Genomic DNA, 14,512 nt, shown 5'->3' on the forward strand with positions numbered 1-14,512 from the left:
TCTTGTGTGCAGCAGGAAGTGGTCAATAGACTTTTAGTGCACAATGCACATGTGGTTTAGTTTTGGTATTGAAAAGTGGTTAACTGTCACACCATGTTCTCAAGATATACCAGATTGCAAAGTGTATCTTTAAAAAAAAAAAAAAAAATGAAATATGAAATGAAAATTATAGTTCCATTAATGACTCTAATACAACAGAAACTAACAGACTCATTTAGGTTTCTCAAAGTAAATAGATGAGGCATTGAGGAGAGGAAGGAAATGAATAGGTCCTCACACACCAACACCGAAAAAACAGATAATAGCAATGATCTGTGACTGTTTTCTGAGAACATTAAAGTGAAGAGAGAAACTTTTGTTACTAAAACTTTTGTTATTAACTTGGTAATAGGCTCCATCTGTTGCAAAAACAGAACATACCTGTTATTTAATTTTGTGCTTTATGCCTTTAGATAGATTAAATAAATAGGAACAATCCATCAGCATGAGTAAACAAAAAGGACATGTGCAATCAGATTCATGCAAGCTGCTTCTCCTTCTGTAGGAGGAAAACTGAAAGGTCATTATGCTTGTTTTAGGGTCATAGTAGGCACTTTAGAGGCATCAGAATCAAATAGTTTACAGCTTTTATGTTTGTCTTGCCAACCTCGGTTGCTATTATCAACCTGTGTGGGCAGGTCTTGGAAACTGCCGATTTACTTTCAGAATGACACGCATCTTTAAGATGTCCAAACAGGCAGGCATAAATAGCTTTAACTGAAACATGCCCCCCTCCCCTAATAAAGCCTGTCACAAAAACAGTATATAGCAGCTTGAATCCGAAGTGAAAAGATAGTGTTTATGAAAGTGAGAAGGCACAAAGAGAGAGGAGGGGCCAATAAGGTTAGGTTTTACTCGGCATTCAGTACACCCACTGTCAGCACACAGTGACCGAGTGAGGAAGGAGAAGAGCTGTCTCGGCTTTCTCAATATCTCACTGTGAAAAAGAAAAAAAATAGTTTCTCAGTGTTTTCTTTTGGACATGTGATAATATAACTGCGTGGAATTTGTTTTAGAGGATATACTGAGAATGGTAATGTGAATAACAGCAGGTATTACTAAGGTAAGGGTTGTGGTTTTTCATATAACAGAACATGATATTGATAAAGGTGCTTTTTTCTGTAACATTTGATTGTGCTTTTGTATGCATTTTACAAACTTTAATTTCTAAAAAGAACAAAATTAATTTTGCACTCCCTCCAAATATATATATATATATATATATATATATGAAGAGTTCAGATGCAAAAGCCTCTAAGTGCCATTTGAAATTTTCTTCTAGAATGATCATTTTTATCAAGCTTGTATATTTAAGTTCAGTGATTTCACTTAAATGGCAATGATAATTACCTATTAATTGTTATTTAAGTGGAATTACTGAACTTAAATATACAAGTTTGATAAAAATCATCATTAAAGAAGAAAATTTCAAATGGCATTTAGAGGCTTTTGCATCTGAACTCTTCATATATATATATATATATATATATATATTCTTAAAAACAGACTGTTGTGTCAAGAAAATGTAACATTCTCATCGTTGGGAAGCATGCATTAATGAGTCTAATAAATTTGAAGATTATTTGGATGGCATTTGGCTATTTTTTAGAAGTTTCTGTGATGAACGATAGAAGGAGAGAGTCTGGGGGGTCTCGTCTTGACTCGGGGTGAGAGTTTACTCCTGCTGTCTGAATTGCTCTTAACACAGGAAGTCTGCTACCTTCCCCTTTTTTGATACTCTAGAAGTGCTGTTTGTTCACTACAACTGAACAGTACACTGACTGTACATTTGCTGTACTGTAGGTCATATCATGCCAATGACCCCTGTCACACGTTGAATGAGGACATTCTTTTGCTGGAGATTACAATGTGCAGACGAGCATGAATGAGTGCAGTGTCTTAAATACTCTGGAGTATATAGATATGGTATATTATATAGGTATAAATGTGTCTGTTTTAAATCAGAAGATACATTTACATTGAATCATTTAGAAATGTTTTATCCAAAGCGACTTACGAATAAGGAAAACCATGAAAGCAATCGAATCAATAATAGAGCAACAATATGCATGTGCACATAGCAAGGTGTTTTTATAGATATATATAATAATAACTGCTATTATTACGGAAAAATATGCATCTTGATCCGTTTCTTGAAAATGGTTAAAGACTTATCAGCTCGGGTTGAGTTAGGCTCCACCAGCATGGAACAGTCAAGGTAAAGGGCTGTAAAAGTCATGTGTGTGCCGCTTTGGGATGTTTCCTCTTTTACTTGCAAGGTTCTGAAGGGCACATAAGTCTTAAGTAATCAGTTTAGATATAGGGGTGCAGAGCCAGGGATTGTTCTGTGGGAAAATATCAGTGCCTAAATTAGATGCGAGTGGCAATTTGTGCAATTTTTATGTGCAACCAGAGAGTGCAAGATTTTGAAGAGAGGTGTTATCCAAGACAGTTTACTATGATATTTGAATATGGAATTTAGCTATCTTGTGATTGATCTTGTATAATGGATTAAAGGGAAATATGAAAAATATTCACATTAAAATTCAGTGTACATATTTTTAATTTCTTTGGGTTGTTTAGATCAAACTTTGTTCATGTTCTGATTGGTTCATTCAATGTAACATTCTCAATTAATTGATTTCACACCAATTATCATTTCCCTTTATAACCGAGATCTCTCCTCAGCACCACTTCTAGATCTGCTACAGGGGTCTCCGTATCTCTATTGTTTCCATTAATTTAACGGTCCGAGCATTTAGCAGAAGCAAGTCGTACTTCCTAGGCAGCAGCAGCAGTGTAGCAGATCTAGACTGCCAAGACCAAACACGTTCTATTTGCATTAAGAAAATGTTTTACAAACTATCCTGAAAATATTTTTCAAATATATATCTTCAAACTTACTTCTGACATGTTCAAAGTATAGAATCTCATCTAGTTGGAGCTACAATGTCATCCCACGTCAAACTGAGGAGGGACAGAGTGGTGACAGCGGACTATGACACACAGATTAAAGGTAATGGATGTTCAATTCCAATGAGATGGATGAAATCAAGTTTTTGCCTGTACTTCCACCATCACAAGACCGATTTAACAAAGATAACCGATCATTATTGCCTCCTACCTTTGTGAAACCAACTTGTTCTAGATTATTGTTATTTGACACAACGTAAAATGAAACAGATTGACAAAGAGGAACTATCAAAATACAATTGTTCTCTCTTTCTCTTCTCTAGAGGTGCGTTTGCAGCTGGCGGAGCAGTTGAGGATATTTGACGGTCAGGTGGAGCAGAAGACTCAGGTGTTTCAAGATCTGGTTGACTATTTGCGCAGACGAGGCGAGATCGAGGGAGAGTACGCCCGCTCGCTGGACAAGCTGTGCGACAGGTTCTCCTCTAGAACCAGGAAGTGAGGATATACAAAGAACCAATCACCATTAATACATAAAATTGCTATCAACCTATGATTGAATTTTGTACAAAAATGGCAACTTATGCCACCCTTAAAAACCTTGTAAGGGCAATTTATTTGTAAGAAAGATAACCAAAACACTTTTTTAAGCAAAACTTTCATGCACACGATCAAAAGTTTTAGGGTGGGTGAAAATGTTTTTCAAAGCCTTTTAAGCTGCATTTATTTGATCATTGATACAGTAAAAACAGTAATATTGTATTTGAAAGTATCTCTTTTACTCTGTTTTAAAATGTAAGTTATTGATGTGATGGCAAACTTAACTTTCAGTAACCATTACTCCAGTCTTCAGTGTCACGATCCTTCAGAGATCATTCTAATATGCTGATTTGTCGCTCAAACAAGATTTCTTATCAATGTCTAAATCAGTTGTGCTGCGTAATATTTTTGTGGAAACCGTCTTACATGTTTTATGTTTCTTTGATGAATAGTAAGTTCAAACGAACAGCATTTATTTGAGAGAGAATTCTTTGTAACAATGTGAAAATCTAATTTCGAAATGGTAAACGGTTCTAACTGATATACATACATCGATTGCTGTGTATCAGGAACTTAGTACGGCTCTTTGTTCCTATCGCCCTCAGGAAGGAGCCCAGCCATCAGTCAGTTGTTAACTGCTGGCAGGTGTTGTTGACACAAACACGTCAGGAAAGCAGAGATCACAGTTTCTTGAGTGACAGTTACATCAACATTCTGCCTCAGCAGCTTTCACACTGCGTTGAACATGCCCAACGCCTGGCCAAACGGGTACACACCCACCATCTCACCCGACACACACACATTTTCACATCCTTCCAAATTTGCAGACATGAACACCAACACATTACTAGATGCATGTACCACATGCATGCCCCGGGCTAACAGTACACGTGGCTTCCTTTGCACAGACACTTTGTTGACAGTGCATAGAAACATAACACCTATATGTTTCATAGTCAATAGTCACCGGCCAGTCTCCTGACAACGTTGTAATACAACGTTACTAAGACAATCATTTACCTGTCTCTTTTTTCATTATTTATAATTTCAGAGCAGGGACATTTATACCCAGTTACAGGATGGACTCATGAAGGTCACCACAGAACTTCATACGGTCAGTTTAACCCCTCATTCCTCTCATCAAGCCACGTTTTTGTTTTAGAATCGATTGTAAACATGCATTTAGAGTTAATGGATTGCAAATCTCATTCCTATGTTTGTGAAAATCAGACCTTGAAGACATATTACCAATACTATTCTGAGTTCCTGTCCGCAGAAGGCAAACTAAAGGAAGCAGTCAGACTGGAGGAAAAGCAAAAACAAACTGCTTCTAAAAAGATGGAACGACTAATAGAGAAAGTATATCTTCCTTTTTAATACCAAAATATGAAATGGTTGTGAATGAGATGGTTATAATTAAAGATATTTAAGTTTCTATACAAGCTAAGCTCAATTGACTGCGCTTGTGGCATTATGTTGATTATCAAAAAAGAAGAATTTCCACTTGTCTTTCCTTCTTAAAAAAATAATGGACTAATCTGGGTTACAGTGAATCACTTATCAAGGAAGTGAATGGGGCCAATTTGTATACCGCCAACATTGTAAACAAAATGCGCATGAATATAATTTTATTGAGACAAAATCTCTTGCATACAGAGCCCGGCACATACAGGGGGGAGGGGGTACCCCCAAGATATTGTGGCCACAAATTATTTTTTTACCCCTTCTATTAGTTAAACTAAATAACAACTGAATCAACGTAATCTAACAGGTTTAAAAGAGGGGAGTGAGCAAAAAAGTTAATTACTGTAAATCAACAACCCAACAACTTTGTTGCCATTACAACATAATGCCTAAAACCCTAAACCAATCGTAGATGTGAAAATAGCATTACAGATCAAATAATGCACAAGTTTTAACAGAAGAATTAATGTCAATGTTTTTATAAAATTATAAGCTTCACATTTCAACTTTTAAGACCTCCAAAAATTAGTACTTCCATTGTAAGTAAGTGTTTTTGTCCCCATGAAACGCAAGAATTTTATGTGTATATCAGAGTGAAATGGCTTCTCAAACAAGAAAAAATGTTAGGCGAGACATGATTTTGTCCATCAGGAATTGATTGTTGTGGTTTGCTATTGCTGTGATGTCATGTGAGTGACAGGTTGTCCCGCCCTCACGCCAATAAACTCATCATCAGAGAAAAGATTTCGTTGCAAGAGGGAGGGTAAGTTATTTTGATTAAAGATTACTTGGGCACATGCATGAAAAAAACAAATAATGGATAAATCATTTACAATAAATACTCCAAACCCCCCCAAACGCATTTAACATAAAAGTTGAATTATTTTTTGTGTTAATCAGCGTAACGCCATGTATGCTGTTGACTTGAGCTTAACTTGTATTGAATGTAGTACAAAATCAAGGAAACAGTCAGATATTACAGTGCTTTGCCTGCGTGCACATGGGCAGCATCCTCCTCTGTGCAGTGATGTGGGGCAAAAGTGCTCTCTGCATGTGATTGTGGCAGACTGCAAAGCAGAGTGTTTGGTTGTTGTGGTTAAGTTGTGCAACACTGAATGTGTGTGGATAAATGATTGTTCCAGTAACTTCTGAGGTTACAGTTCACTTCTATGTGTGCATAGAGGCAAAGTAAAGTTCAAGAAATTCAGCTTAAGAGCACAAAAGCACGCAATGACTACCTGCTCAACTTGGCTGCAGCAAATGCATGCATGAACAAATACTACCTTCAGGATCTTTCCACCCTCATAGATGTGAGTTTCTTTTGTATTACCTCTATATGATCAGGTTTTTGTACTGAGCAGTATAATTCAACCTCTCATTGCATGCCCTCTCAGTGCTGTGATCTGGGTTACCACCAGTCCATATCCAAGGTGTTCCGTTTTTACCTGAGCAGTCGCCAATGGGGCCAGCAGAACTTGAGCTCTGGGCTGCAGCAGTTGGACACAACAGTCTCAGAGCTGAACCAGAACCAGGACAGAGACGCTCTCATGCAGGCCAACATCTCAGCCTTTTGCCTGCCCCTGCGCTTTCAGTACCAACCCTATGAAGGCGACCAGGTACTGCGTGATAAAATGTCTATGTGCATAAGTGTAAAAATGTGCAGTTGCTTATATGTGTCCTCTTCCAGGTGGTTGAGGTGTCTGCAAAGTGCGAGATGATGAGCGAGCTGGTGACTCGCTTCCAGCAGTTGCAGTCTAGGCTGTCTTCTGTCACCATGGATGTTGAGGAGGTACACAAACCCCACTGAATCACACATATTATGTAGCACTACTGTCAAAAAACAGGATAGATGTGGTGATATTTGAATCAAAACACTGTATTTATGCGTACTCTTTACAAGTCTGGTTCATCTAAACATAAATATACATATTGCAGTCCAGCAAATTACTTCAGTCTGCCCAAAATTCCATGCTGGATGGTATTGTTGAGGACACCTTTGGATCCACCCCAGACTTTCCCAGCAGCCTGTCATCAGCAGAGAGCAACAGTGATATATCAGCCAGTAAGAACAATCAGCTGAAGCGCAGAGCCAGCCTTCCGGATACTGAGAGTTTGTATTTCTTGGTAAGCAAAACAAATTATGATTTAAACATTTTTTTATTATTATTTTTTTGTTATTTAGAACTTCCTGTTCATCAAAGTATCTAGAAAAAAAAATTATCACGGTTTCAACAAAAAAGTATTAAGCAGCACAACTGTTTTCAACATTCTTGTTCGGATGGATCATGTAACACTGTAGACTGGAGTTGTTCCTTTAATTCAGCTTTGCTTTCACATAATTTTAAATATATTAAAATAAAAATTCATTATTTAACATAACTATATATATATATATATATATATATACAGCATTACAAATATATATTTTTCTTTGAATGCTTTATATATATATATATATATATCATGCATATATATATATATATATATAATATTAAACACATATTAAATATTATAATTAACAATATTATTATGGTAAATATTCACTATATTTAATATAATTTAATATATTTCTATCACATTTAGAAATTTAAATATGAATTATTTCACACAATTATTACTAGCATAATTATTATTATACTCTATTTATCTTTATTTAAAATAGAAATGTCTTTATTTTTTGTCTGACTTTTTCTATTACTAAGACTTTATAGTAATATCTTTATTTACTATGACTTTATGATATTGCAGAAAGTCAGAGACCATCTATGCAACAGCTCTTTAATATCAAAACTGGAGGCCAAACATGACCTGCTAAAGGTTGCCATTCAAAAAGGTAGAATAATGTTTCCTATATATACAGAAATTGTTGTAAAGCGAAGACCATTGATTTTTGTTCTGTTTTGTTATCAGCTGAAAGTTTTAATGTAGCCCCTTCCAGGTAAGAAAACATCCCATCCCACAAGAGGTAATGGCTGGAAATATATACTGTTTATATATTATTTGTCACATAATTTATAAATACATATTTATAAATGCATATTTTTTGTATATTTTTTTCATAATTTATAAATACATATTTATATATGTTATAAAGATATATGGCAGAATTGGCAAATTCTAGTGAAAGTAAAAAGGCCTCTTTTTTTAGTTTTATTGTTTACTAAATTAAACATTTCTGTTTAATTAGAACATGCTCCAAAAGATCCGTGCGTCGTAAAAAGAGTAACCCCGGTGCCCAGATCAACCAGAAGCTCTTCACAGGGGATTTAATATCATACATCCAAGTAAATCTCTCAGAAGTGCTCTGGATTTACTCAAAACAGTTCAAGGCATCTGACTCACTCAGTGTTTCCTCCCTATTAGGCATCAGGACAGATCATTCCTGCAGTGGTGGAAAAGTGCATTCGGTTCATCAACCTCAATGGTAAATCTAAGTCAGTAGATACAATTCTTTCCATCTTAATCACTGGTTTTCTAACCCATTCACTCTGGTAAGGCTTACATCATGAGGGATTGTTCAGAGTGCCGGGATCTCAGATGGTGGTGAATCAATTGAAGGATGCGTTTGAGAAAGGTGTGTGCACATAGTGATGACATTCTCCTTCCTATCACTGAGCATTAGTAATAGGCTGTGAATTTCGTAATTACTCATAGGCGATGACCCCCTTGCTGATGGGGAATGTGACATGGACTCTGTGGCTGGAGTGCTAAAACTTTATTTTAGAGGATTAGAGAAACCCCTCTTTCCGGAGGACACTTATGACCAACTAATGGAATGCGGGGGTAAGAGGACTTTACCACACTATTATGTGCTTGTTTGCTTTATATAATGATATGTGAGTTCAGACATTTAGGGTTGTAACTGTTTAAACATTTAATGAAATGTTGAATGTGCTTTTCTTTCTAGTTATAAGCTTTCCTGTTGAAACTTGATCCTTTTATGCTAGGGATGATTTTAAGCACTCAGTTATCCAGTAGCCTTCAGTTTTCTTTTTTAAGAACTTTTAATGGATGTTCTATTCAGTGTCTAATTAAACTTCCAGAAAAAAGCTTTATGGCATACACTACGATTAGTAAATTGCAGATTTTTATTATTTGTATTTAATTTGAACTATTTAGCTATATTAGGTTAAGTATTTTGTATATAGTATTTCAGATTATACATGCACAGTGTATGTGTATATATATATATATATATATATATGTATATATATATATAATTTTAAAATATATTTTTATATATCTTCAAAAAAGTTAATAAATTAATTGATAAATTGATACAAAACGAAAACTGTCCATTTTAAACGGATTTCTGCCAGAAGTTTATTTTGTCAACTTCAAGGGGTTGTGAATACACTTCATGGTGTCTTTAACTTTCCCTCTCTTTCAGAAATAGATGACGAAACAAAAAAAGTAACACAGCTGAAGTGCGTCATCTCCTCATATCCTAACACGCTCATCATTGTCATGAGATACATTTTTGCATTTCTTCACCAGTGAGTATCACAGGGTGTCACTGGGTGTTGTCCTTTTTTCTGTCAAGAAATCAACGCATCTAATTCTGTGTGTTTGTGTGTATAGCGTCTCCCAGTACAGTGACGAGAACATGATGCAGCCCTATAACCTGGCAGTGTGCTTTGGACCCAGTCTAGTGAGGGGGCCAAATAATGGTGATGCGTCAGAGCTTCAGCGCATCAATGCCCTGGTCAAGTGTATCATTACTCAACATGAGAGCATCTTCCCTAGCCAGAATGAATTACCCGGGCCAGTGTATGAAAAGTGCATGGCATTGGAAGAAGAAGACTGGTGAGAATTAAGCTCCATCCTTTTAGTGCACATAAACACTCACACACACACAAAAATCTTTTAAGCATGCTTGATATTTAAAATATATCCAACTTTATTTACATAAGCCTAAGTACAGTTTACCCAATTATATCCATTTTACCCATATACTACATTTAACTCAAATGCAAGCCTGCATTCACGCCATTAATTATGTGATTTCAACGTGTAAAAAGCGTTCTCGCCTCTTAGAGCTCATAATTACTGCAAGATGAGACTCTTTTGAGAGTTCCTACAGGTACCACGTTACTGCTTTACCTCCTGACCGCTAGAATTTCATTTAGGCGTTGATAGTGTTGCCATTGAGAATAGAACGTCACGTCTTGTCATTTTGAGACTATGCTAATCACAACACTGCGTGAACTCAGCTTAAACTCAGCTTGAACCTAATTTGGTGTTTTGGTTAAAAATAACCCGCCTTATTAAAATTGCTTGTAAATATCTCATTATGCTACATTATAATATTGGGGAGAAAAGGGGGTTGTTAATAGCTAGAGTCTGTTTGAAGCAACAATATGTAAGTGGTTTGTTTAGCACAGTACATGTAGCAAGTTTTTTTTTTATAAATAAAAAAATACATTTCACTGCATTTCACACATTCACAGAGCCTTTTCAAAATAGCGGCTGCGTGAAATCAGCGTATGGGGTTCTGTGGGTAAATATCAGAGCCTAAATTTGATGCGAGGGGCTATTGGCTACCAGTGCAAATTGATAAAGAGAGGTGTGATGTGTGTGTGTGAAGTCTGTTCGGCTCGTTCAACACCACTCTCGCTGCTGCATTCTGGATCAGTTGCAGAGGTTTGACAGTACATGCTGGAAGGCCTGCCAAGAGAGCATTACAATAGTCAAGTTTGAATAGAACAAGAGCTTGGGCAAGGGCAACATCATGATTTTCTATAAATATGCTTTGAAACAATGTGTATTGTGAAAAGCACTTTACAAATAAAATTGACTTGACTTAATATTTCTTATGCTTACAGTGAGACTGTAACAGAGGAAGGAGATGGAGAATCAGAGCAATCTCAAACAAAAGAAGGAAAAGACGGTAAGGTTGACATAGTTTACTATCAACATCTGGGCGAGTAGAAGTAAATGAATTCCTTTCTGTCTGTTTCTGATGTGCAGAGCTGCAAGGAGTGGCCTTGTTTAACTACACAGGCCGTTCTTCAGCCGAGCTGTCCTTCAAATGCGGGGACCGTTTCATCCTCTACAGCAAAGCCTCCTCTGATTGGTGGAGAGGGGAGGTGAATGGGACAAAGGGGCTCATCCCAAATAAATATATAAGCATGCAAAGGTAGGTTTTTATCTCTAGAGGCATGGCCACTTTTAACAATTTAAAGAAAAATGTGGATAAAGATGCTTTGCAATACCAGATTTTATTCTAGCCCTCACAAGTTTAATACCCAATTTTACTTGAAACATGAAGAACAGTAACCAAGGGGGCGGAGCTTTGCAAATGGTCAGCTGAAGAAACTACTTACTGATTTCACTTGATTTCCCATGGTCAGTGGATTTATACATCCATTTATGTCACCGCCTGTTGGGGTTGCATAACTTTATTGGGTAATTTTCCCCAATATCTATCCTGACATATATAAAAACCGATATAAGAAATACATTCGCTCTCATTAATAACTTTTTAATAAAAAAAACCCTTTGAAACCCTAGTCTATACTTCATTCAAGTTCTCATAATATCCAATTACTTTGAGCTCATTTTACTGAAATGAATTGGGACATTCTGCAAAGCTTGTCGGAGTGAGCAACGGTAATCAAGGGGGTGGAGCTTAGTGAATAGTTAACTGAGGAAACTACTTACTGAATTAATTTATTTGTTTGCCCTTAATCTATTCATTTACATACCTGTTAATGTAACTTTATTGGGTGTTATATGAATTGAAGGCATTTAGAAGAATTGGCTTTAAGTTGTTTGAATTGGCTTTAAGTTGACTCAGGAATCACCATTGAGTCAAAGCCACAATCAGTTACAAAACACAGTCTAGAGAGTCATAACACTCCCCAATTCTCTCCCTCTACGTTGCTCAGTGCGGATGGAGGCCAAGATCAGAAAGGGAAGGAAACTCTGAAATCCAGCTGTGGTAGACAGCAGACAGAGGAAGAGCTGAAAGCAGAGCAAAGTACACGGTAAAACACCCACAGTCAGATTGTATAATGTGTGGAGGATAGCTTTGTTATTACATTCTGCTTAAAATGTGAACTCTTGTACAGAGTTTATACAAATACAGCTAATGAAACAAGCTCATTATCTACCACCTACGTGAACCTAACCTTATGTAAACCTCATTCTTACCACATAATGATGACGATTGATTTAGTAATTAGAGAATAATTCTATCTGTATTCATTTTCTAGGCTCAAGGTCACAAGTAACAAAGCCGGGGTTGGACCCAGCCATGTCACTTCTGGAAAGGTTTCGTTACAAATACCCATAGGACAATATATACCGACAGGAAATTCTCCAGGGGCTCTGCGGAAAACATTTGAGTGTGTAAATAGCCTATAATAATATAGACTGTAATAGACTGTTTATTTGGCATTATGGAAATGTTAATGTCACAGATTATTATCATCTATGGAATAATGACTAAATCAGTCAATTTATAACTTTGACAGCCCTCAAACGAGACGATCCACTACCGAGGGGGGAAGCAGAGAGGAACTCTCAATAGAAGTGGATAAGGTCGGGATGTTTAAATCCCAGTTATAATACCAATGAGATCTCCTCCCTCCCTCTACTAAAGTGTGCTTTTATCTATCTTGCAGGAAGTGCATCACATGATGCACTCGGTGTTTAAGGAGCTTCTTGTCCGCCAATCTTCGCCGGATAAAAACACATCTACGTCCACAGAGACAACATCCCCTGTGCAAACACCTTCGAATAGAGGACTGGGGTGGAAAGGAAAGGGTTTATTTAGATCAGCTGACCATGTTGACTGAAAAAAACTTGTAAAGAAAGTATAGAAACACAAGAAAATTTAGGTGAAACATACACGTGAGTGAATGCTCAATCTCTGTGTATGGTATTTTTGTACTGTTAAGGTTGGTTTAAGAGGCATCAATCCATCATGTGAAATCTGTTTTAGTTTTGAATCCGTGTGACTGATATATAATGTACATTTTGTTGCCATTTTCTTTCCTACAGTCTCATTTGCACACTTGTAACAAGCAACTGTTCTTCTGTGCGAATAAGAATATATCAGGCCTACAGTAAGGGTCTCACAAAGGGTCTTGATCCACCATGTAAAACTTTCAGGACAGCAAGTGTACCTTTGTTTGGAGATTAAATGGTGCGAACATGAAAGAAGTTTGTAGGATACCTTATTAGTTACTTAAGGTGTAAATATGACCAGTACCACCACAGCATTTGTACCCAAAGTGTTCACAAATGGACCGTACCCTTTTTTTTTTTCCAGAAATATGAAAAACGATTTGCAAAAACAATATTCAAAAGATATTTTAAACCATGTCTACACAAATACACTTGGATAAACATGGCATATAATGATTTATAATTTAGAGTTGTGGTGGGGACAAATTTAGTTGGAAATCACATACACGTCATTCCCGTGTGTTGTTGTCTCGTCATATCTGTACACAATATCACTCTCTTTCAGAGAGTTGTCGTCAAAATGTAACTTGTCGTCACAATGGCTTGTGGCCAGTTTTGTTTACTGTTTATGACTGTTAATTTTGGTATACCTTTCAGGGAGTAAGGGTATTTTCTGCATACATTTTTCACAATAAATAATCTCTTACAGCACCTAAAAGCTCTATTAACTTTTTTTCCTTTTGTCTTTCATGTGTATATGGAATATTATTGTCTTTCATAAACTGAAGTTGATTGTTGATCAACTTCAGTGTGGTTTCATTGCCTACAAGTCAGTTGTAAGACTCTGTTATTAATTACCATTTGTTATCTAACTGTTATCTTTCTTGATATTGATATCTTGCGCCACTGGAAAAACGAGCAATGCAAGTTTGAGAGGAGCCCCCGACAAATCTCGCGAGAATTACGACATGCTTTACGGCAACGACGTCACACACATCAATAACAACATTTGAAGACACTTGCGCGCATTTCAGACGTGATACTCGACAATGGAAGAAACAAAGAAAACGCGGTCGGAAGAGACTAGGAAAAGAGAATCTGACCGCGTGAGGATGGAACCGGACAAGAGTCCCACTCGGTCGGGCTTTTCACTTGTTGGCGCGAGCTAAAAAGCACCACTGGATGCAACAGTGTAATGCTGATCTGCCGATCTTGTTTATGGACTAGTCAGTTAATCTTTCTAAGTTTGTCTGCATTTTATTTTGTGATTTCACTGGAATGAATAGATAGTCTCCTCAACGGCGATAGATTGATCCGAGAGAAGACTGCGCGCGCGCCGCCGCCACAAAAGACACTATAAATGACACTGATAGCAGCGGACACAAGCACTCAGGTTGAGTTCAAAAACACATCTCTTATTTAAAGGCACATTATGCACGATTTGTACCTTAATATAACAGCTTCGAAGGGTATCAGGCAGTGAGTGCAGAGACTTTCTGAATGAGTGGTATCATGGTGCATTCACGTGCTATGGAAAATTGGATATTTTCCACTTGTGAACTGGTACCAGTGTGTTGCGTTCAACTGCTTTTGTTGTCGTAATGTGGTAAAAAGATGGAGATCCAGACCTGTTATTTAGCTAAAA

General features: G+C 36.8%; 1 protein-coding gene across 3 annotated transcripts; it reads left to right on the forward strand.

The window, feature by feature from the left end:
- Positions 1–107: 107 nt before the first annotated feature.
- On the forward strand, positions 108–13,578 carry arhgap4a (Rho GTPase activating protein 4a). 3 transcript variants are annotated; one of them, XM_089124121.1, is made up of 24 exons: positions 108–1,102; positions 2,961–3,055; positions 3,276–3,447; positions 4,095–4,257; positions 4,541–4,603; positions 4,720–4,848; positions 6,135–6,263; positions 6,348–6,569; positions 6,641–6,742; positions 6,889–7,077; positions 7,702–7,786; positions 7,864–7,891; positions 8,141–8,237; positions 8,317–8,377; positions 8,450–8,527; positions 8,608–8,736; positions 9,344–9,449; positions 9,535–9,759; positions 10,779–10,843; positions 10,924–11,092; positions 11,844–11,942; positions 12,171–12,302; positions 12,432–12,498; positions 12,582–13,578. In XM_089124121.1, the coding sequence occupies exons 2-24, from the start codon at positions 2,989–2,991 to the stop codon at positions 12,753–12,755; spliced, it is 2,751 nt and encodes a 916-aa protein (XP_088980247.1). In that variant the 5' UTR covers positions 108–1,102; positions 2,961–2,988; the 3' UTR covers positions 12,756–13,578. The 3 variants fall into 3 exon arrangements, with proteins under 3 accessions (XP_088980247.1, XP_039507336.2, XP_039507338.2); XM_039651402.2 differs by having other exon boundaries at positions 2,966–3,055; XM_039651404.2 differs by having other exon boundaries at positions 2,966–3,055; positions 12,171–12,306; positions 12,582–12,713.
- The last annotated feature ends 934 nt before the right edge of the window (positions 13,579–14,512 follow it).

The sequence above is a fragment of the Pimephales promelas genome, chromosome 20 (assembly GCF_988280905.1).
Source record: "Pimephales promelas chromosome 20, fPimPro1.hap1.1, whole genome shotgun sequence".
Lineage (NCBI taxonomy): Eukaryota > Metazoa > Chordata > Actinopteri > Cypriniformes > Leuciscidae > Pimephales > Pimephales promelas.